The following is a 25,565-nucleotide window of genomic DNA, read 5'->3' as shown; positions in this document are numbered from 1 at the left end:
AACAAGTTTGGGAACCACTGCTCGAGAGCCTGTTGTAATCTTGTGCATTGTAATGTTCATTTAGAAACTACTGGCCGCATTGGACTGATTGGCTTCAGTAGTATATATTTAAGTTTTAGCCTTCCTGAAAAATGTCATGTAGCAATTTAACCCATCATCAGAATTAAAATAATAAAATTCTGCACTTTGGACTCTTTCTAATTCTATGTTGCTGACACTGGCAACAAAAATAAGAGGCATGAAGAGCCTTCCCTCTGAGGAAAGACTGAAGAAACCGAGACTGTGTAGTGAGGAAACAAATAGTTGGGAACATGAGCACAATGTTCCTGCAGTAATGGAGAGCATAGTGAAGGTAAATTGGCCACTTCTGGGTTACTTAGACCACTCTGGGTTTTCTTAACACACAGACACCATTGTGATGGGAACATTAGAAACCGATGGTTTCTCAGCTGCCACCAATGTGAATTCAGACAAATCTCATTGATATAGTAGTGGTATTTTCTTCAGCCATTTTCGTTTGACTTTAAACAAACACCTTTAGGCTCATAAAACTAAGGTGCTTAAGAACATTAAAAAGACAGAGGAAAATTTTAGGCAGAATTTTTTTTCTTTAGGCTTCAGTAGCTTCAAGCTTCTGTCGCTTCAATTTTTTTATTTTCTTTTTAGTGCTGTGTCCAGCAACTTTAGATTTAGTGCTATACAACTGCAAGAACCTATGAACACCTCCTTCTTCCCTGTCTGAGGAGATCTGCAATAGAGCCAACCTGAGATGCAAGCAGTACTTTACTTCAGAGATTTATTTTATTGCAGAGAATGCAAAGGGGAAGACTGGACCCAGCTGCAGCAAATAAAAACTATTCTGTATTTATAAAGCAGTGAATATGATGTGTTAAGGAGGCAGCCTTCCTACTTTCCTCTGGGAGGAGCAGTCAGACAGAAGACAACTAACACGGCTGCTACTCTGAAAGAAGACAATTCTGTGTCATATTGTGGCCCCTGTACACTGGGAGAAAAAAACCCAGAACTATGAAAATGCCTTTTCACTTCAAATCAGTCTGCTGCAGGGGTTACAACACCAGTAATTTTTAACTGCAAGGAAGTAAACCTAATTTTTAAAAAAGTAAAATCCACTGGAGGACATGAGAAATTTGGTTTAAACCAAAATAATAGCCTACACTCAGCCTTTTGCAGGTTGAACTAAATTGTTTTAAAGTCACATCTTTAAACTGACTTAAATTTTCTGTTAGTGAGTGAGCCAATTAGCCCAGTCCATCATTGACTAGAAGTTACTGACTCATTAGTCTCTCTCTGTGTGTCCGGCAAGCTTTCGAATATAAGCTTTTTTTAAATGGAAAAAAAAAAAATTCCTGCACTACCTTTGCCAAACTAAATGAAGGCACCTGAAAGTTACAGGCTGGATTTTACTCCAGGTTAGAAATGTTCTGGAGATCTTGAGACATAATTTGGGACACATGAATCCAAAATATCAGCTTGTTTGAAGTTTCCTTTTTTGTGAACTTTTTCTAGTTATTAACTGCAGTGTTTATACAAACGCTAGGAGCCCTGCTTGGTCTCCAGCAGACTCCCTGGGGCATGTACTGGGAGATTCACATAGTTATGAAGCCCCAGGAATATTCACAGGCTACTGCCTTTGAAAATGTGTAGGGTCTGCAAATATGGAAATGGGCATTTAAGGTCATTTGAACAACCTTAGCTTTATCCTGTGTCACTGACATATGCTGTGTATGTGTGTGTGTATGAGGTGAGAGAGAGATGAAGGTGGAGATGTGCCAAAGAGCAGCTGAATTTGTGGATGGTTTTGAATCCCAAGTCACAGTGGGAACAGGTGAGAAGTCTAGGAATCTCCCCCAGAGCATTCATGAAAAATAGATGCAATCTGGAAGGGTTTTCATGCCAAGGCACTATGATGCCATCCCTCTCTCTTCCAATTCTCATATCTGGCTTTTAAACAAATTTGTATTTTACATTCAGTCAGATGATTCCACGGTCCCCACTGCTCCTGACACATCTTTGACCTTGCAATAGACTCTCCCAGAGGCAGGGCTTTTCTCTTTCTGGCAAGAGGCAGTTTTTCTGCTGTGCTGGATCTCCATCACCCTACTCTCTCCCCTTCTTGTCTCCTGTTTTTCATTTCCCTCCCCTCTTCTCTAAACAATTCTTCCCTCACCCACCAGATTAACTCTTCCCTCTACTTGCCAAGGGTCAGTCTTAATTTTCACACTGCGACACCTGAGTGCTTAACTGTGCAAACTTAACATGTTGCGTTAGCATGCTTTTTTGCATCTAATTACTTAAAATTGTTATAATAATGCAATACAGGCAGGAAGTTATACATATTATAGTCAAGGCCTCGTGAACTCTGCAACAAGTTGGAACTAAACTCAATGGCAAGGACTGTAGAGTTTGCAGCAGTATCATATAAATTTTAAATGAATAGTAGCATCGATTCAATAAGCTTTGTTATTTCCATTGCTATTAATGTCAGTTTGTTTATGCCAGTCACATTTTCAGTCTGTATTATGCCACACTTGTTTGTATTGACAATGCTGAATTGAATCCGAGTAGCCACTATGCTTTCGCCTCTTCATTGGAGGGAACGAAGAGGAGAAGCTAAGGCAGAGGTTTGGCAGTTCAGGACTTCTGGCACCTGGGCAGACAATTTCAGTTTCTGGGATATTCACACTACTACGATGTTTCTGCTAAAATGACCAGCAGTGAAATATAGTCAATGTTGACACAAACCCCTAGCTTTAGTTTTCAGTTAACCACCAGTGTGTCCATTCCAGCCTCTCAGCTACTGTTTAAGCTGTCTGCAGATGCCTGAAGACAGCCCTGCACTGATTTACTCTCTGGATTTTTAAGTTATTTGCACAGTTATTTTTTAATGAAAGCCTAGTTCAGTGGCACAGTTCTGCAGGAAGTGGTGCATTCGGCAATAAATTCACTGGCTACAGAATCATGGAGGCACAAGCCCTTATCTGCCATGCACATGCTGTAAGTTACATGCTGTACTATTGTGTAAGACAGACTGCATTTAGATCAAAGCATTGTTTTGCATTCAGGTAGGAGATAAGAAATATAGAGTAGCAATTTTCCCCCAAAAATTTTCCTCCTGGTATTATGGTGGAGCCTAAAGGCCCTAATTAGTATTTGAGACCAATTATAGTAGGCTCTGTACATGTACCTTTGACAGTCGCTGTCCCAAAGAATTGACAGTCCAACTAGAGAAGACAGACAAAGGGTGGGGAAAAAGAAGGATTATTAACATTTTACTTACGGGAAGCTGAGACAAAAAGGCATTACGTGACCTGACCAAGGTCATACAGAAACTCTGTGGCTGAACTGGGAATAAACCTAGATTCCCCAGTCCAGTGCTTTTACCACATTATCATTCTTTCTGTCTGAGCCTTTTATACAATAGGGATAACTTGTAGTGTTATGAAGTCGTCTTTTTAGAGTTTTAAATTAGCCCGATATATTTTAAAGCATGTACAAAAGGGAGGCAGGGTTAAGCTAAGCATTCGTTACATCATTAGTGGCCTCCCTCATTCCCAGCAATAATGTTGCACTGGCAAGTTTGGTGCATTAATTCCCCTATTTTTTTAAAGGGGTAAATAGGTCACATTCTAAGTATTTTGCTTGCAGAGCTCTCAAGCTCTGCTAGTGAAATTTATGGAGAGTCTTTCAATTGAACCTATTCAGACTGGAGAGCTTTTAAATTCTGTCATCTGTAGCTATTTGTCTATCCATCCCCTGTGCCCATCCACCCTTATGTAAGGCCTTGTTAACTCTGCAAGTCAAACAAAAAGCTTCCTGCTTAACTGCTCCAAAGTCTTTAGGCCCAAATCCTGCCCTCAGTGCAGAGATGGGCTGCAGGTTAGGGATTTCCTTGGAGTCAGTGGAGCGGAAAGTAATCTCTCCTTCCTCCCACAGGCTGTGGCGTGGCAGTAAAGTCAATTGATGGACACTAACCCAGTTTCCGACACTGCACTCTCTTGAAGGGCTCAGGGTGCCAGAAGAAATGGCCACGGGACTTTTTCCCGTCCTTCCGCCCCCAAAATTCTCACTTAGCTGGGCTGCATATCATGCAGGGAGAACAAAGCACTTGCATGAACTTTAAAATGCCTGTTTATCTCCACAGTACTGAAACTTTTGCTGGATGTCTCTCAGGTCCAGGATATGGATGACAGAGCAAATGCATCTCTGTCCAGAATAGCCAATAGCTCAGTGACTAGGGCACTCCCCGGAGCTGGGAAACACTCAAGCTCTAGGCCCTGCTCTACCTGATTTGGAACAGGGGCTTGAACCTGAGTCTTCCTCATGGTAGGCTAGTGCCCTAACTGCTGGCCTGTAGAGTCAGTCTCTCTTTTTCTCTCTGGCCCAATGACTTTTTATAAAAAGTGGAACAGCTCCACTGTTTCTATAGCCCAGTGGGATGTAGGCGAGCCAGGTTCAAATCCCTACTCCAAACTGGGCAGAGCAAGGACTAGACCCTGGGTCTCCCAAACCCAGTTGAGTGCCATGACCCCTAAACAAAACTACCATAATTCCATTGCAGGGAGTACCCTCTGCAACCACAAGGTGGGAGAAATATGATTTGCCCTTGATAGCAGTTCAAGGTTAAGCCTCTGAGAGCAGTTTAGCTGCAGCCCCCAGTGCAGATTTAAACACCCAAAGGTTTCCAGTTGCTGAATTTAAATAGGCATGCCCTTAAACCTACTGAAACAATATTCTTCAGACTTAACTTAATTTTTAGGTATCTATGAGCTCTATAAATCAAGCCAAATTGAAAAGAAATCAGGTAGTAGCTATAAAATTATGAATACTTAAAGATAAATTCATGTTTACCAAATGCATCCTGAAAACGCTTTCTAAAACCTGGACAGGCAAGCTTATTTTGGTTTAATGGCTTCATTTTCCCCTAATAAAGGACTCTTTAAAAATAGGCGGGGAAATGTTATATTAAATATTTTAACCTGTAAAATAGGTGTTTTATATATTTATATGGGCTGGCTGAATTTTTTTTTTAATTAAACAAGTTTTCACAGAAAGTGTCTGCTTTCTGCAGAAAATTTGGACTTTTAATAATTAAAAAAAAAAGTAGATTGTCAGCGAAACACAAAACAAAACATTAACTTTTCAAATTAAAACTCTAAACTTTCTATGAGAAAAATATCAATTTTTCTAACCACTCTAATATTTGTTGTACACTTCAACATTTGGAGGGTGATGTTCCACTTTATATAAACAAATCATATAGTATATTTGTTTGAATGTCTTGTATTAATCCTTATCCAAACAGAACACTAATTTAAATCTTAAGTCTTGCTGTATATGTAGTTGACAAGATGTTTTGAAAGAGATTAATATCCTAATTAGTAGTCTATCTTGCATTGTATTTTAATTGAAATCCTCTCTCTCCTTTCCCACCCGTATCCCCTTACTTGTTTTGTTACAAGTCTTTTTTTAATCTTTAGATTTTATTCTTTGGGTTTCTCTATGAAATTACTCAGCAGTTACTTTAATTTTTTAATTTTACTTTATTTAAATAATTAGCTTATCTTTCTCATATTATGATGAACAAGAGTACGTGCTGAAATACTATGTCATCTTTTATTTTAATTAGTGAAGAAAGTTTGGGATTATTTAGGCAAATTATGAAAAATGAAAGGAGACTATTTTAGAAAAATGTCATGTAGCTGAATTATTAAAACAAAATTAACAAACTGTACTTTAAGGAAAACAAAGCATAAAATTTATATTCCTCTTCCAAAAGAGGACTATAAAACCAAATGTTACCAGACAGAGAAAATACTGGTTTATACTAGTTTGTGCTATGAGCAGACAAAAGGCAAATGTGTTTGAACAATTTTCACCATCCTTTTTAGTAAATTTGCATTTAATAGAACAGAAGTCAAAGGATCAGTTGTATAAAAATAGCATTTTTGGCATCTGCATTAAGTGGAACAAAATGAGTACTGACAACCAAGAGTCAATGCTCTGGCATGGTTTTTATTCTATGGTAAATATTAAAATAAATTCAGGTCTGCAAGGCATAATGAAAAAATAATCCTCTTGAGAGGAAAAAGACCATTATGCATCATTGTACTAAAGTTGCCATGATAATAGTGACAGTTCCAGAGGCAGTGGACCTTGTTTTGATCTCTTGGATTTATGTGCCTGTGTCCTGGATCAGGCTGCATATTTCCTAGGCACTCTGAAGGACACCTAATCTGCCCAATAATCTTTCTTATTTGGTGACTGGCAGAATAACGGATATACATAATTTAAACAGGGGGTTATGCAGCTCTCTGCTTTAAAACGGACATGAGGGCAGGATATAGCATATTTTCTTGATCACCAAGGAACATTAAGTTATTATCCATTGTAGCTGCATAGTTAGAACTGTAACAGTGCTAATGATGATAGTGGTGGGCTGACTTACATACTGCTTAATTTCAGCTACACCTCTGAATACAAGAACTAGGTGTTCATTTGTCTATTGGCCAATCAAATTAATTTTCATAAACTCTTTATTCTGTTTTTCCACAATGAAGGTAATTTTGGTGTTGTTGTCAATTTCATTATGCAAATTCTAAACTGCATAGGCATCACCCATCTTCTCACTGTGAAGAATGACACAAATTAAGGATTTCATTCACAAGAGAATTTCCTTTACTTATTCCTAGAAGTAGCATTGCAACTTTTTCACAAAGACTAAAAGCCTTCTGTCTGTGAGTAGCCAGGAAACAGCTATTTGTAGATCAGTACTTGCACGCTGGCTTGTAGGGATATTTTACATGAAAATTCATTTTATCTGGGACTTAGAATATTTTTGAAGAGCCTTTAAAAACATCCAGGGAATCCCTTTTCTTTATTAAAGAACTAGAAAAGCAGCACAATTTATCTTAAACTAACTTCAACTTTATATAAACAAATAGTCCTCCTCCCCCAACCTGTCCAATGAAAGAGAGTAAAATTTTCTGGATAGTAAGCTAACCAATAAACACACTGATAAGGGAACACTTAATCAGCAAACTAACGATTCCAGTGTAAAATTCAAATACATTTTTGTGGACTAGGAGTTGAAGTGTATCCTTACATAGAAACTATGAGTGGAACACAAATGACTTCCAGCATCCATATCTGAAATCTTTGCTAAAGTGTCCCTTAAAAGTACGTCAACTTCTAGCTAAACTTCCCAGGCATGTCTGCATATTACTACAGCCACTTGCAGAATTAATCCAAAGAATATAAAAGCAACAGAAGCTAAATATCAAAGAACACTTGTATAATTCTAGCTCTCAAAGCACAATGGAAACTCTACATCTACAAGCCTTCTCTTGCCTTTCAGTTTCTTCCAGCTTGGAAGAGCTTTGAAGGCATGTTTCATCTTTAATATTACTGTCAACAACTGAAACATACAAAAAATGGAGAAGTCAATGTTATAGTTCTCACAGCACCTATAATAGGGCACCATGGCAGTTCTCCAGTATTTTGGAGAATAAATATTTTCCAATTACTCCATTCCAGAGGAGGGATAGCTCAGTGGTTTGAGCATTTGCCTGCTAAACCCAGGGTTGTGAGTTCCATCCTTGAGGGGGCCATTTAGGGATCTGGGGCAAATATTGGGGATTGGTCCTGCTTTGAGCAGGGGGTTGGTTGGACCAGATGACCTCCTGAGGTTCCCTCCAACCTCTTGATATTCTATGATTCAACTGCTGTAGGAGCCATAGTTTGAACGTCCAGCCTATTGTGTCTAAATTCTTGAGTATAATATGGCATTAGGTCATTTGCACTAAACATATGCATTTACATATAAGTGTTTGCTTTTTCTTTATTTTTGGTATCTCAGGTTTACCCTATGGCGTAGTTAAGGCAATGTGTTATACAAACACTAATTATCACTGTTTATCTTTAGGATCTGAAGTTGCCAGACATGTTAAAAAATGCCAGTCCCGAGTTCATCTGCAGTAACATAACCTAAGCAGAGGGGGAAGAAATGCTCGTGTCACAATGCAAACTTCTTAGATGTATCTAATGTGATAGAGAAAGAAAACAATGAGAGACTGGAGTACTTGTGGCACCTTAGAGACTAACCAATTTATTTGAGCATAAGCTTTCGTGAGCTACAGCTCACTTCATCGGATGCATACTGTGGAAAGTGTAGAAGATCTTTTTATACACACAAAGCATGAAAAAATACCTCCCCCCACCCCACTCTCCTGCTGGTAATAGCTTAGCTAAAGTGATCACTCTCCTTACAATGTGTATGATAATCAAGTTGGGCCATTTCCAGCACAAATCCACGTTTTCTCACTGCCCCCCCCCCCTCCACACACACAAACCCACTCTCCTGCTGGTAATAGCTCGTCTACAGCCAAGCTCTGTGATACAACCACATTTGCTCCAACCCCTCAGACAGAGACAAACACCTACAAGATCTCTATCAAGCATTCTTACAACTACAATACCCACCTGCGGAAGTGAAGAAACAGATTGACAGAGCCAGAAGAGTTCCCAGAAGTCACCTACTACAGGACAGGTCTAACAAAGAAAATAACAGAACGCTGCTAGCCGTCACCTTCAGCCCCCAACTAAAACCCCTCCAACGCATTATTAAGGATCTACAACCTATCCTGAAGGATGACCCAACACTCTCACAAATCTTGGGAGACAGGCCAGTCCTTGCCTACAGACAGCCCCCCAACCTGAAGCAAATAATCACCAGCAACCACATACCACACAACAGAACCACTAACCCAGGAACCTATCCTTGCAACAAAGCCCGTTGCCAACTGTGCCCACATATCTATTCAGGGGACACCATCACAGGGCCTAATAACATCAGCCACACTATCAGAGGCTCGTTCACCTGCACATCCACCAATGTGATATATGCCATCATGTGTCAGCAATGCCCCTTCTGCCATGTACATTGGTCAAACTGGACAGTCTCTACGTAAAAGAATAAATGGACACAAATCAGATGTCAAGAATTATAACATTCATAAACCAGTCGGAGAACACTTCAATCTCTCTGGTCACGTGATTACAGACATGAAAGTTGCGATATTACAACAAAAAAACTTCAAATCCAGACTCCAGCAAGAAACTGTTGAATTGGAATTCATTTGCAAATTGGATACAATTAACTTAGGCTTGAATAGAGACTGGGAGTGGCTAAGTCATTATGCAAGGTAACCTATTTCCCCTTGTTTTCGCCTACCCACCCCTCCCCAGACGTTCTTGTTAAACCCTGGATTTGTGCTGGAAATGGCCCACCTTGATTATCATACACATTGTAAGGAGAGTGATCACTTTAGATAAGCTATTACCAGCAGGAGAGTGGGGTGGGGGGAGGTATTTTTTCATGCTTTGTGTGTATAAAAAGATCTTCTACACTTTCCACAGTATGCATCCGATGAAGTGAGCTGTAGCTCACGAAAGCTTATGCTCAAATAAATTGGTTAGTCTCTAAGGTGCCACAAGTACTCCTTTTCTTTTTGCGAATACAGACTAACACGGCTGTTACTCTGAAACCTGAAATGAGAGACTGCATTCTGTCACAAACGTTCACTCATGTTAGGGGCCCTGCTGCCAATAAACTAATCTCAAGATGCGAAGGCCTAGATGCGGCCCAATTATATTTCGGTTCAGTTGAGGCTGGCCTGTATTTGTTCTGAAATGTTTTATTCATGCACAAAATTGAGTTTCAGCACTACTATTATTCTACAGAAGCTTTTCAAAGCACACAGACATTTACTCTCTACCCTGACTTCTGAAACACAGCAAGAGCTTTAATGCTGAAGCAAGTTAAACAAATAACACTATTCAGACCTGTAAAAACAAGAACAAAGAGACAGCAGGATCTAGAGGCTTGGATCTCAGTCCTATGCCCAGGAACTCCTGAGCTCAGCCAGTGGTTTACTGTGAGATTTTAACCAAGTCTCTTTGACTGTTTCCCCATTTATAAAATAGGGTAATAGCAGCTACCTACCTACCTACCTACCTAGTTAATAGGGAATATTGTAAGGGGTTAACTGTTTGTATAGCAGTTTGAAGATGTAAAGCACTATCAGTTCTTCAGAGCATTCTATATTGACAACCTGATCACTGGACACAACCTAAATGTGGTAAGTATCAGAACATCCATTTACCCCCGATGAGGCTGTTTGGCCTGAGGTCTTAGCTGGTGTGACACACTGAGTCAAGTTTGAAATATTTAAACATATTTACAGCCTGGCTGTTCATGTGCATAGGGATTATTGGCAGAACCATTCTATAAATGGTAAAGAAAAAAAAGTAACTGGCACCTGAATCCAGTGAAAGGGTTTATTAAAACACTTTTCAACCAAATAACTACTGGCTTAAAATTGTTACTAAAAGGCTTACTAATCTTTTAAAATCAAAACAGACTTCCACTAAAATAAAATAATAATAATAAAAGGTTGAGCTAATTACACCTACAACTGGGTCATAGCTATCTAGTTTTCCCTACCCAATTTTTTTATTCGCTATGAGTGAAATTGGATAAATCTATCTAATAAAGTGGATGGGCCTCAGACAAAGCAAAATCCACTCCCTCCACTCAGGCTGCAGAGTCTCCCCCTGGACATGCCATTCCAAGCTATGAAATGGAAGAGTAGCCTGGCCCACTCTTGCTTCCTCTGCATAACTTGCACTATGTGGGCCTGGTCCTGCCAGATGAGGGGCATCTTAGTTCCCATTGACTTGGAGTTCTGGATGTCAAGCATCTTGCAGGAGATGAGTCTGCATAACTGTGAATCCTATGGTATGGCTGTTGATCTCCAGGACCAATGCTGAGACCTTAACTGCAGCATGCAGAGAGCAAGGTTGTTCCACTTATTTTCCCTGCCCCTGCCCCTTTCCCATACAACTGCTCCACTGGGAGCTGTGATGCTTTAATGTTGAGAAGGATTTTGTGGAGGCCACATATGGGTGAATTTTACCCTCTGAAATACTTTTATTTTACACCTCAGCCCTGTTCATAAATTGGATGCTACAGAACTTAAACAAGCAGAAACAAACTCAAACTAATTATTATGGGGACTAGACTATAAATTTGAACCAGAAGCTATCACAAGGAAAAAGACAGAGGAATAAAATATAAATAAAAATAAATGCTTGCTAGGTAAGTGGCTAGACATTTGAGCTTCATAGCTTCTTTCCACCCCAGATTATATAAAAACCACCCACAGCTCATGTTTATAAAATACAGAGACCAAAAATAAAATTACTTTTAAAATATAAAGAATTTGAAAAGCATGACTTTTCTGCTCATATGAATTATGCATTTCTTCGTTATAATCAAGATGCATTAATATTTTGTTTCCTGTTACTGAATATCATGATGTAGTTACATGGCAGCGTATCTTGGTATTATAGTAGAGGGGTCTGGCTGGATTTGTACTCTGCAGAATAGCTCAACAAAATGTTAACTAAAGGAAATGCCCTCTTCTCCTAACACACATGTGCTTATCAGGAAAACTGAAGGGCTGTGACCCTATTATAGTAGAGGGTAAGGTAATGGATTAACACTCCAGACTTATAATCAATTATGTCTTATCCTCTTAACAGTAAGTCTGCCTTAGTTGTGTAGACCATTCCTTTCAGTGAACAGCTGCCCAATATGAAACATTTATCAGTAAATGTCACTTCTTGTGTAGTTGTCAACCTAAAATGCCAGTGTTACAACATAACAGCATTCTAAGAGCAGGTTTCATAAATATTATTCACAGCAGTTCCTAAATCTTCAATAATGTGTTTATTTTGTTGTTATAATCCATTTCTTTCAGCAAATACAAGAGCTCAAATCATAAAAAATTAAAAGGTTTAATAAGCATACTTCTATGTATTATATTTGCTTTTTTCTCATGCAAAAGACTATATACAATCATAAAAGGAAACTACCAAGAACAGACATAAGAGTGCTAAGAATCACATAAGTATTTCCTATAAAGAAAAAAATTAAAATAGCCATCACAAACCTATAGCTGGCACTGAGGGAAACAGGACTCCCGAAGAGAATTGTGTACCTAGTGAGTTTATTTTAAAAAGATGTAAACTCATTCTTGACGTGTCACTTCTAAGTGCAAGTAAAAATATTTTAGTAATGATCTATTGGAACGAGCAAACAACCCGAGTTATTTCATTTCACATCTTAGGATGCTTTTGAAGAAAATGTCCTAATCTATAACAAAGGTTGAAATGGAACTGGATTTTTAGGTCCATGAATTTTGTCCCTCAGGGTGCTGTAAGAAGAGCTGTCAAACAAAAGAATATTACAGGAATGTAGTAGCGCTTTAAAAAAAGACAGGGGAAAACAGGCTATAAATTTAAGCCATGCATTCAGCAGGGAGAAATACATCTTGTATAAGAGTCTTACTTCGCATCTTTTACAATTCTTCCTCTGCTTTGCTTTTTGGTCAACAGGATCCTGACACAGGGAAGAAAGGAGAGCAGCAGAATACGGACCCTGGACTTCAGAAAAACAGACTTTGACAACCTCAGGGAACTGATGGGCAGGATCCCCTGGGAGAATAACATGAAGGGGAAAGGAGTCCAGGACAGCTGGCTGTATTTTCAAGAATTCTTACTGAGGTTACAGGGACAAACCTATAGAAAGAATAGTAAATATGGCAGGCGACCAGCTTGGCTTAACAGTGAAATCCTTGCTGATCCTAAACACAAAAAAGAAGCTTACAAGAAGTGGAAGATTGGACAAATAACCAGGGAAGAGTATAAAGATATTGCTCGGGCATGCAGGAGTGAAATCAGGAAGGCCAAATCACACCTGGAGTTGCAGCTAGCAAGAGATGTTAAGAGTAACAAGAAAGGTTTCTTCAGGTATGTTAGCAACAAGAAGAAAGTCAAGGAAAGTGTGGGCCCGTTACTGAATGAGGGAGGCAATCTAGTAACAGAGGATGTGGAAAAAGCTAATGTACTCAATGCTTTTTTTGCCTCTGTCTTCACGAACAAGGTCAGCTCCCAGACTGCTGTACTGGGCAGCACAGCATAGGGAGAAGGCGACCAGCCCTCTGTGAAGAAAGAAGTGGTTCGGGACTATTTATAAAAGCTGGACGAGCACAAGTCCATGGGGCCAGATGCGCTGCATCCGAGAGTGCTAAAGGAGTTGCCGGATGTGCTTGCAGAGCCATTGGCAATTATCTTTGAAAACTCATGGTGATTGGGGGAGGTCCCGGATGACTGGAAAAAGGCTAATGTAGTGCCCATCTTTAAAAAAGGGAAGGAGGGGAATCCGGGGAACTACAGGCCAGTCAGCCTCACCTCAGTCCCTGGAAAAATCATGGAGTAGATCCTCAAGGAATCAATTCTGAAGCACTTAGAGGAGAGGAAAGTGATCAGGAACAGTCAGCATGGATTCACCATGGGCAAGTCATGCCTGACTAATCTAATTGCCTTCTGTGACGAGATAACTGGCTCTGTGGATGAAGGGAAAGCAGTGGACATGTTGTTCCTTGACTTTAGCAAAGCTTTTGACACAGTCCCCACAGTATTCTTGCCAGCAAGTTAAAGAAGTATGGGCTGGATGAATGGACTATAAGGTGGATAGAAAGCTGGCTAGATCGTCGGGCTCAACGGGTAGTGATCAATGGCTCCATGTCTAGTTGGCAGTCAGTATCAAGCAGCGTGCCCCAAGGGTCGGTCCTCGGGCCGGTTTTGTTCAATATCTTCATTAATGATCTGGAGGATGGTGTGGATTGCACCCTCAGCAAGTTTGCAGATGACACTAAACTGGGAGGAGAGGCAGATACGCTGAAGGGTAGGGATAGGAGGACCTAGACAAATTAGAGGATTGGGCCAAAAGAAATCTGATGAGGTTCAAGAAGGACAAGTGCAGAGTCCTGCACTTAGGATGGAAGAATCCCATGCATCGCTACAGACTAGGGACCGAATGGCTAGGCAGCAGTTCTGCAGAAAGGGACCTAGGAGTTACAGTGGATGAGAAGCTGGATATGAGTCAACAGTGTGCTGTTGTTGCCAAGAAGGCCAATGGCATTTTGGGATGTATAAGTAGGGGCATAGCCAGCAGATCAAGGGATGTGATCGTTCCTCTCTATTCGACATTGGTGAGGCCTCATCTGGAGTACTGTGTCCAGTTTTGGGCCCCACACTACAAGAAGGATGTGAAAAAATTGGAAAACGTCCAGCAGAGGGCAACAAAAATGATTAGGGGACTGGAACACATGCCTTATGAGGAGAGGCTGAGGGAACTGGGATTGTTTAGTCTGAGGAAGAGAAAAATGAGGAGGGATTTGACAGCTGCTTTCAACTACCTGAAAGGGAGTTCCAAAGAGGATGGATCTAGACTGTTCTCAGTGGTAGCAGATGACAGAACGAGGAGTAATGGTCTCAAGTTGCAGTGGAGGAGGTTTAGGTTGGATATTAGGAAAAACTTTTTCACTACGAGGGTGGTGAAACACTAAAATGTGTTACCTAGGGAGGTGGTGGAATCTCCTTCCTTAGAAGGTTTTAAGGTCAGGCTTGACAAAGCCCTGGCTGGGATGATTTATTTGGGGATTGGTCCTGCTTTGACCAGGGGGTTGGACTGGATGACCTCCTGAGGTTCCTACAACCCTGATATTCTATGATTAGTTAAAACACAGACAGCAATGTCTTTCTTGAACTTTCATGAACTCCAGCAGCCTCAGCTAGCTCAGTAGGAATAGTAGTTCAAAAACAAATCCCACCCAGATTGCATGCTTTTCTTCCATTATGGATGACCACAATAAGCAACACTCCTCGCAAGCAAGGGACACAATTTGCATCAGAATTTCAAGAACACCCTGGCATGTATGCATAGTCACTGAATGTGCTTCAGAGACAAAGCAAACTTCTGTTTCCCTGAACTACTGATTTTTTTCTAGCTATAATATAGTGGGATAATGTCAGGGACAGGGTGGGGGAAAACAATGTTCTAATATGCACCTAGCAAAAAAGAATTGGAGGGAGAAACTTAATCATGTTTATCTGTGGGCTCACTAGAGATTGTTTATAGAATTTTATTACTCACAACAAAGGTCACATCTGTGTTAATTTGCATTACAAAAATGACATCAACAGGCTCTCTAAAACCAATATCCATTACCTAGAGTTACATAGAAAATACAAGAAAATTGAGCAAAACAAAACTCAAAATCTGGCATTCAAGTTAAATGGTTTTAGTGGATACTTAACAGCAAAATATCATATTAATAACGGCCGTAATGAGGCCTTGGATTGTAGGAGTTGTAGCCATATTCATACTGGGGGTAGTAAGACTGTCCTTGTCTGTGCTGTTGGTAGCTGTTACCCCAGCTTCTTCCTGGCCACTGATTAGATCTATTACCACCTTGCCAGTCGTGCCTGTCACCTCTGCCTCTAAACTGCCTGCCATCTTGAAACCTGTAATAAAAAGAAATTTGTATAAACACCAGCTCTGAGATTTTAAAGAGGGAAGGTTTTGAACTCTTTCACAAACAAACTATTTTAGTGTACTCCTAAAATCTGGCTCCAGTTATTTAAACACACAAACAACCGCTAATCCTTTTTTAGGGCAAAATACATGTCAAAGATGTGATTATTCAAGTCTATTCTCGGACCCAAGATAGGTCAACTACTTACTGCTATGCAACAAACTACTGGCTGTCTTACAAGGGAAAAAATTTCAGCCTTTGCACAAACCATTCAAAATGAAATAAAAGGAATGAATTACTAAAATTTAGCTTAGAGACTAACATTTATTTGAGCATAAGCTTTCATGAGCTACAGCTTACTTCATCTGATGCATGCAGTGGAAAATACAGTGGGGAGATTTTATATACACAGAAAAAATGAAACAATGGGTGTTACCATACACACTGTTCTCTGTGTATATAAAATCTCCCCACTGTATTTTCCACTGCATGCATCCGATGAAGTGAGCTGTAGCTCACGAAAGCTTATGCTCAAATAAATTTGTTAGTCTTTAAGGTGCCACAAGTCCTCCTTTTCTTTTTACAGATATAGACTAACATGGCTGCTACTCTGAAACCTAAAATTTAGCTTAAAAATTCACATAATAAATTCGTAAAACAGATTTTTAAAGAACAACTTCCTCAACAGTCATTGTTGGTAAATTGTAATTTACAACTTAAGTGTGAAGTTACTGACAAGTTTGTAGAATGATGAAAATGTTGGAATTGTTTATTTTGAGAAGAACAAAGCCCCAACCCAGAAAGCACTTACACACCTTCTTAACTTTATGCATATGAGAAAATTCTAGTTGTGTGTCTAAGTGTTTGCAGGCCTGGAGCCTAAGTAACTTAATATGAAATCCAGTCCCAGCAATACTAAAAGGAAAAAAAAAATTGCTTGGGCATGAAATGCAGGCATATTCTTTTTTTCAGTTCCAAAAATCAAGTGTCCGTATCCAAGATTAAGGGAGCAACACTCCCAGCCTGGAGAAAAACAATATAATTCAAAACAGTTTTGGTAGGCATATAATATGATCTTCCAGTGCACTTGTGAGGGGGAGATATATTCTATGGTCCTTACAAATAGACAAAAGAAATGCAATCTAGCCTAGTCACAATATGTCAAATGTTATCTGGGTTGCAAATTATATTTTTTGCTAGTTGTACATTAAAAGAGTCATCATGTCACTCTGCTACTTGGCAGAGTCAGTTTTCTGTTGACAGTTATGCTTCCAAAGACAAGCTGTTTGTGGTTTAGCAGACAAACCTCTGATCTTTCCCCTTTAAAAAAAAAATCAGTTCATGGCCAAGCAGCAGTGGGCCCCAAGGGCAATGATTTAAGTGGTTCCAGCTCATTCTTTAGAGAATAGCAGTTTGCTTCATACTCTTCTATCAAATGAAAAAACAGTCAGTATTAATTTAGAGAAATCCTGTCTTTTATCCTGGAGAGAGGTGAATTTCTTTCAAATCAAGAAACCTACCAAATAATGGGGAGCATACAGCAAACCTACTTCTCTTTATTCTAAAGCCGACAAACATTTTAGAGTGCTAGCTATGACATCAATATGTGTTTGTGAAACTAACAAAGATTTAAAAAATCAGTACCGATCTCTATTTCTTTGGTTACCACCAGATCTGTTTTTCCATTCTTCTACTAGAGGAGGTGGATCTGCTGGGTGTTTTAAATACTCTTGATATTCCTCATCTCCTGATGTGAATCGATGAGAAAACATCTCTTCATAATTCAGAGGAACTTCGAGCGAGGAAGTCATTCTGAAATACTATTAGCATAAAATACAGTTGCAGTAGCTTAAAAAAAAGACATGAAAAGGACAGCTACTAAATCCACTTAGTGAAAATTGAGGTAATGAAGTGTTACATTTTAAATTATTAGTTACGTATTGGACTGACAATCCTGATACTGTCTTAACTATTCTGTAAATGAAGATTCAGGTAAGTACTAACTAATTTCCTTTCACTGCCTCAACTTTGTACTGGACCACTTCTAAAACAGAAAAAGTACTCCTGTCTCCATGTGTTTACAATCTTTGACACCTACAGTGGGATTGCCACCAGATAGTCAAAATGTAATGGGAGGTTTTTGAGAGACACCTGTCTACTAGAAACTGAACTGAAACCATCAACTTATTACACCTCAGACACCTAACAGAGACAGGTTTCAGAGTAACAGCCGTGTTAGTCTGTATTCACAAAAAGAAAAGGAGTACTTGTGGCACCTTAGAGACTAACCAATTTATTTGAGCATAAGCTTTCGTGAGCTACAGCTCACTTCATCGGATGCATACTTGTGGCACCTTAGTCTCTAAGGTGCCACAAGTACTCCTTTTCTTTTTGCTAACAGAGACAGCTATTATAAGCAATTATGTTTAGGTCACTTCTGACCTGGGCTGTATTACAATCAGTCAAATAAAGGCCTCACATTTCCCTCTGAGGGCCACTTGGGAACAATTGGTGGACAGGCATCAGTGTGTGACCTGCCCACAGCAAGGGAGATTTGTTTTGGGTGGGGGGAAGGGGGGGAGGACAGGAGTCAAGCTGAGAGACAGACAGCAATGCACAGGGCATATAAACTAACAGTAGAGCTTTGGGCACTGGTAGACACCCCCCTCCGTCACCTCTCCAGTCCCCACAGACACAGCCCCTCCGTCCCCACACACAGCCCCCCACCCCCTCCAGTCCCAGACACAGCCCCCGACCCCTACAGTCCCCACAGACACAGCCCCTCCAACTCCACACACAGCCCCCAGCCCTGATAGACACCGTTCCCCGCGCCCTTCCACAGCCCCCCGCCCCTTCCAGTCCCGGACACAGGCCCGGCCTCCTCCAGTCCCCACAGACACCCCCTCCAACGCCACACATATCCCCCTGCCCTTCCACAGCCCCCGCCCCCTCCAGTCCCCATGGACACAGCCTCCCGCCCTTCCACAGCCCCCGCCCCCTCCAGTCCCCACAGACACCCCCTCCAATGCCACACATATCCCCCCGCCCTTCCACAGCCCCCCGCCCCTTCCAGTCCCCACAGACACCCCCTCCAACACCACATATATCCCCCCGCCCTTCCACAGCCCCCTCCCCCTCCAGTCCCCACAGACACCCCCTCCAACACCACATATATCCCCCCGCCCTTCCACAGCCCCCTCCCCCTCCAGTCCCCACAGACACCCCCTCCAACACCACATATATCCCCCCGCCCTTCCACAGCCCCGCCCCCTCCAGTCCCCACAGACACCCCCTCCAACACCACATATATCCCCCCGCCCTTCCACAGCCCTCGCCCCCTCCAGTCCCCACAGACACCCCCTCCAACACCACATATATCCCCCCGCCCCCTCCAGTCCCCACAGACACCCCCTCCAACGCCACACATATCCCCCCGCCCTTCCACAGCCCTCGCCCCCTCCAGTCCCCATGGACACAGCCTCCCGCCCTTCCACAGCCCCCGCCCCCTCCAGTCCCCACAGACACCCCCTCCAATGCCACACATATCCCCCCGCCCTTCCACAGCCCCCTCCCCCTCCAGTCCCCATAGACACAGGCCCGGCCTCCTCCAGTCCCCACAGACACCCCCTCCAACGCCACACATATCCCCCCGCCCTTCCACAGCCCCCGCCCCCTCCAGTCCCCATGGACACAGCCTCCCGCCCTTCCACAGCCCCCGCCCCCTCCAGTCCCCACAGACACCCCCTCCAATGCCACACATATCCCCCCGCCCTTCCACAGCCCCCTCCCCCTCCAGTCCCCATAGACACAGGCCCGGCCTCCTCCAGTCCCCACAGACACCCCCTCCAACGCCACACATATCCCCCCGCCCTTCCACAGCCCCCGCCCCCTCCAGTCCCCATGGACACAGCCTCCTGCCCTTCCACAGCCCCCATAGACGCCGCATGTCCCCCCCACCCCAAGCCTCCTCCCCCTCACCCAGCGTCCCCCCCCCCTCACCCAGAGCCCGCAGCAGCCACAGTCCAAAGCCTTCCCGCAGCCCAAGCCCTTCCTCTTCCGGGCCCGGGCCTCGCCCCCTCGACTTCCAGCTTCCGCCGCCGCCTTGGGGGGAGGGGGCGCCGCAGAAGCGCGGCAGGGGCGGGGCGGGGGAGGCTGTGACCCCTAAGGAGCGCCGGGCTCAGGGGCTGGGCCGGGCCAAATGGGGGCGCGAGGCTGGGCAGAGCAGTGTTCTCCCGGGGCTGGGCCTCTGCGCCCCGCGCCAGCGCGCGATGTGCCCTAGCAAGGTGTGCACAGAAGCGTAGGTCATTCAAGGAAGGTTAAAAGGCCCCTGGTTCGGGACACAGCCCAAGCCCCGTCTCTAGTTCCTAGCGTCCTTAGTCTGCAAACACCTGTGCAGGTGAGTGGGGGAGAGAGGTGGCGCAGTGCTAACGTGCGTAGAGTTACTGACGGGCATAAGTGTTTGCAGTTGCTAAAGACTTTCTTTGCCATTCGAGGTCTTGATTATTATTCAGTCAGGGCACCTAAGCTAGATCAGCATCTGCCTCTGCTGTGCTTGACCTCCCAGGATAAATCTTTCTTAAAGACACAGAACTCCTTAGTTGTTTACTCTTCCTCTAGATCTCTAGGATGTGGAATTTCTCATGCCCGTTCAACCAAGTGTGTTTCCCGCATGAGAAGGCTAGAACTGATGTGAGCAACTTTACATACTCTTCAGGAAAAGTAGTTTTCGCTGTCGGAGCTCACTGAGTACTGTACATGTAACCTCCTCTGTATTTTAATGTATGGCTTTTATTTAGTGTAGGATGCAGTATGCTTCTTACATCAGTGTAGCATTAGTGTGTGTGCTTCTCTTCTGTAAAATAGTAACAATGTTATAAACAAAAAGTAATGCATAAGAAGATACCAGTATTTTTCAACTCTGCTTTGTAGTTCTCTAGGCTGAGAATTTTTGAGGCTAACCCTTCTTAGTATCTCAAATTACACCAAAGGACATTCATTACTATTTTCAGAGAATTAATACATATTTGAGGCTAAGGTGGGATGAAGTGACTTATCATGTAAAGTCTAGAGGAAAATACTGCAATATTCATTGTCTTGACATGTTTTGAAATCACAGTAAGTGAAGGGGGAAAAATAACTGGAGCCAAATCCTGCAAACAGTTATGCCCTTGATCACAGTTGTTACCGACACAAGGAGTCCTATTGAAGTTAATGGGACTCTGCGTGGGAGTAACTACTCACAGGAGTAACTTTACAGAATTGGAAGATAGCCCCCAATCTTGCAAAGATTTATGTATGTGTTGCACTTTATACATTATGGGCCTGATCTGAAACCCCATGAAGTACAAGTAGGAATCAGAGATATGTGAGTTTTTTCAGGGACTATTAAAGTATATTTTATTTAAAGGGTAATATAAAATACTTGAGCTTTAACAGAAGAACAATATTCAAATTGATAAAATTCACACAGCACACTTTGTGCTTACTTATACCAGTTCTATCTAACTGCATATCTTTAAAAAGTTGATCATTTTGCTCAATCCTACAGAGTTCAAAGGCAACTTGATTGCTTTATATATAAAAGTTTTTGAAATTGTGTGAAGTGTGATTCCTGTTTTATGACTAATTTTGTGTTAGTACAGAAGGGTCTCTTCTTTGTGTTGTGTATACGGCCCTGCTTTAGCAAGTTACTTGCACAACAACCTAAAGTTGAGCATTGTGAGTAGCTGCATTGACTTCAATGTACTTAAAGTTAGGCACCTGCTTAAGTACCTTCCTGAATTGCGTCCTAAATGCATAAATATTTCAGGCAGAAAGTTAAGCCTTCTCTTATTGACTAGCTGCAGTTCAAGTAAAGTTATTATTACTAGTTTATGAACTGCCATAAATTGACACTGGACTGTACAACAGTAGGTCACTGCCATAATGATCATCGCTTCCTGTCCCTAAGGGTTTGCAATGTAGTGGTCTGATTTTGCTCCCATCTTTTAAGCATGTGATTTAATTGAGACTGTAAGACACAAGAAATTGTGCCCGTTTCACTGTTCTCCACGTCATTCTGACCATTATAATACACTAACTCTTAGAGCATTTTCAGTGCTTATTATTAGTCATAATTCTTGAGTCCAGATTCCTCCCCCCTCCCCGTCTCATGCTCCATATGATAAAGTGTGGGGGTTTTTTTCTAGGAACCAGTTAGAAAAAAAGCAATGATTTTTATAAGTTTATACACCCAAGAGTCTTATACTTGACACTTTTCTTTATTGCTCACACACAGTAGTAAAGCACAAAAATTCACAGTAACATATAGCACTTTAAAAAGTCTTCAGCGACAATGATATTGCCTCCTATCCTCCAGAAAGATCAGTAGTAAAAGTGTTCATGGTTTGATGTAAACAGAAATATCACATGTTGCTGTCCTGCATGCACCAAAGAAGGATTTTGCTCTCAGTCACAGAATAAAACGGATGACCAGGATCCACATAGCCTACTGCAGATATCTTAGTCCGGGGTCTCTGGTTCTAAGCAAGATGAATTTTCATTTGAATCTGAAAGATTATATCCTTACTCTAGTGGCTGCCCTTTTAAATGGGCAGAAATCACTGAGGCTTTTATTTCCTCTCTGTACATCTTTCACTTGAACCAAGGGATATTATAGCTACAAGTATAAACAGAGGACATTTTGTGTAGAAAAATTGTAAGATGGTCTTTAACAAAAAAGCAAAGCGATTATTTTCTTCCTATAGGCCCTTAGAAGGTGTTCAGTGGTAATTGAGGGCTTTCATTAAAGTGCAATGATTTACCTTGATATAGAACTTTTTATCACATAGGATCCTAAAGCAGTTTACAAATGACGATCCCAGTCCAGCAAAACACTTAAGCGCATGCTTAATTTTGAGAACATATGTATGTAGTTCCTTTGAAGTGAATGGAATCGTTCACATGTTTAAAGTTAGGCATGTGCTTACTGCTTTTTTGGGTCATAGCCTATGGACCCATCCTGCAAGAAGCCCTATTTGGGTGGACCCTATTGACTTCAGTGGGGCTCTGCATGAGCACTGAAGTCTGCCTGCATGAAACTCCCTGCAAGATCAGGGCATAGAGACAACATTCTGCATGGAATAACATGCAGCCAGAGTATAGTTAGCAGGTTTGCACAGGGTGAAAGTCAAAGCCTGGTACTGGAATCACAGTCTTTGCCTGCCTCTGAAGTATAGCCTCCTCCTGGGTAAAACATGGCAACTGCATAAGAGCAGAGGGAAAGAAAAGAATACCTAATCCAAATGAAATTACTGGGGGAATTGTTAATATTGTAGTCAGAATATAAATACCCAAATTAGAGTTTGGCCAGGACACCCTGATTAACTTGAAGACATGGACTTCACAGATGATCTTGCTCTCCTATCACATACCCAACACCATATACAAGAAAAAACAACTGGACTTAACATATTCAGCCAGCAAATTGGACTGAAAATCAATTGCGGTAAAACAGATATCAAGACCTTTAATATTGCCTCACCATCACCAGTAGGGATAGAGGATCATGTTCTCACCAATGTAGAAACATTCACATACTTAGGCAGCACCATCAGCCAGGAAGGTGGAACAAGCCAGGACATCCGGAACAAAATCAGTAAAGCCAGGAACACCTTCAGGAGTTTAAATACAGACTGGAAATAATCAAAATACAACACCAAAACCAAACTCAGGATTTATCAGAAATGCGTACTTTCAACAGTACTTTATAGTGCAGAATGCTGGAGACTGACCAAGTATGACATGTCCAAACTGTCTTCATTCCATAGAAGCTGCCTCAGAAAAATCTTCCCTATCTTTTGGCCCAGAACAATCTCAAACCAAGATCTATTCACACAGTGCAGCCAAGAAGATATGAACACCATCATTACCAGGAGGCGTTGGAGATGGATTGGCCATGTGCGTTGGAAGGAAACTGATTCCATCACCGGAATAGCAATAAGATGGACACCTGAAGGCAAGCGAAAACGAGGCTGCCTAAAAACAACAGATTTGGGGCACAGTTGGGGAACCATTGAAAAACTTGCCAGAAACAGACAGGAGTGGAGGAGATTCATTGCTGCCCTAAATGCCAGAGGTGTAATGGGTACTAACTAACCCTGATTAACCCATCTCCATACAGGAGAAAACATACAGATGATGGGATAGATCAGGATAGCACCAATATTTTAACACTTTATGTTGTATGTAGTTGGGCATTTGTGGTTGAATCTGCGCTTCATGTGGTCTTGTTCTTCAGGCTACAAGAATCCATGAGAATGGACATAGCAGATGTGATCAAGGTGGCAGCAGGCACCTTAGAAATACCTTAGATAAATAGAAAAGGAGTACTTGTGGCACCTTAGAGACTAACCAATTTATTTGAGCATGAGCTTTCGTGAGCTACAGCTCACTTCATCGGATGCATACCGTGGAAACTGCAGCAGACTTTATATACACACAGAGAATATGAAACACGATAAATACACGATACTGATGCTCAAGCTGAACACAGACAAGGTTTAAGGGCCATATTTTAAAGGTATCTAGGTGCCTATACATGTTGACTGGCATTTTTAAAATCATGAAGGTGCCTAACTCAATGGAAGTTAGATACCTAGGCACTTTTCCAAATCTAACTAGGCATCTGTGTGCATCTTGAGGTGTCTAAATACCTTTAAAAATCTGACCCTAAAGTGTTTTCAGTATCAGGCCCTTGGCAATTCTCTTTCCATTCCTGCTACTGCCTTCTTCACTGTAGTTGTCTCTAAATAGCCTGTGTGTTCTCTTTTTACAATCAACCTCACCTAATCAGCAATTCTGATTCTTGTACTACTGTTGGATCATATTAAAGAAGTTCCGTATTAAAATCACAAATGAGTTTGATTCTGACTTACCAGATTTGTCAGAGATTTGCTCAAGTTCCAAAAATCAAAATCCAGTTGCAGATTAGATTTCAGGAAACCCAAAGTTTTTTGGATGATCATGATATTGGATCAGCCCATTATAAAGATAGAAGACATTTGGAAGGTATCTGGATTCAGATTTTGTTCTTGCCCAATATTTGGTTTTTTTTGGAGTGTTGATTTTAGTTTGGGCTTGTCGGTAATGTTCATATCCAATCTAATAATCTGCCAGCTCTGTTAGAATATGGAAATACTGACATTTCTGTTAGAGCCAGATTGATAGTTTCAATCTGCATAGAATGTGAGTATATAGAGAAAATCTTCCCATATACTTTAAGAAGGCTGCTGGTATTTGAATGAGAAACTGAGTGGGAGGGCTCATGAGCCCAGTTATGTGGCTCTACAGGTAGGCCTCAGACTTCAGCCATGAGCCAGCAGCTTGCTAATACTAACAGGGAGTGTGGACTGGTGGACCATAGCTGACCAGAGGCACCACCCACAACACTGCCAATCATAGGCGACACCCAGCCACTCCAGTTGGCTCAGGCTCACTATTTAAGCCAGAAGGAGGCACAGGAAGTTATCTGAGAAATTAGTTGAGTTCCTGGATGGCTGCCACATTGGACCCTGCCTTCTCACCTGACTCCTTATTCCTCCTGTCCTCTCCTGATCTAGATTCCTGCCTTGTTCCAGATATCTGCATTTATGCCCCACCCCTGGCTACTGACTCTGGCGCCAACCTTTGGCTTGATTCCTGACTGTGTCTCTGACCCTTGGCTCTGACCTCTTTGCTCTCTACTTCCTAGCTTCTGATCTGACCACTAGGCCTGACCAGCAATGTCCTGGCCTATGTCACTCAGATCCTAACAAAAGGTCCTACTTACCTGTTTTGGAATATAGGAACTCTCAGATGATGATAATTATACTTTATATTATCATAATTTTCATACATCATAAAGGACTTCACCTACATTAAATGAATTTATTAAACCTGAAAGCAGAACTGAGAGTGGTTAAAGTGACTTTCCCAGCAACACAGTGAACCGATGGCAGGGCCAGGAATATATAACCCACGAGACCTGGGTTCCAGTCCCCTACTCTTACGGCCAGACTGTACTTCCCGTGGCATGACAGAGGACTAGCTGTCATGTGCACTTGAATTTAGCTGCATTTGTCTTAC

General features: G+C 41.8%; 1 protein-coding gene across 1 annotated transcript; it reads right to left on the bottom strand.

The window, feature by feature from the left end:
- Positions 1-15,052: 15,052 nt before the first annotated feature.
- RAMAC (RNA guanine-7 methyltransferase activating subunit) lies at positions 15,053-19,568 on the bottom strand. Its single transcript, XM_077828844.1, has 3 exons — positions 19,461-19,568; positions 17,106-17,281; positions 15,053-15,450 (listed from the first exon to the last, which is right to left on the bottom strand). Exons 2-3 carry the CDS (start codon positions 17,270-17,272, stop codon positions 15,258-15,260), a joined length of 360 nt encoding a protein of 119 aa, XP_077684970.1. The 5' UTR covers positions 17,273-17,281; positions 19,461-19,568; the 3' UTR covers positions 15,053-15,257.
- Between the last annotated feature and the right edge of the window lie 5,997 nt (positions 19,569-25,565).

The sequence above is a fragment of the Eretmochelys imbricata genome, chromosome 10 (genome assembly GCF_965152235.1).
Source record: "Eretmochelys imbricata isolate rEreImb1 chromosome 10, rEreImb1.hap1, whole genome shotgun sequence".
NCBI lineage: Eukaryota > Metazoa > Chordata > Testudines > Cheloniidae > Eretmochelys > Eretmochelys imbricata.
Note: the sequence above shows the minus strand (reverse complement) of the source record. Positions and strands in the feature narration are given on the sequence as shown.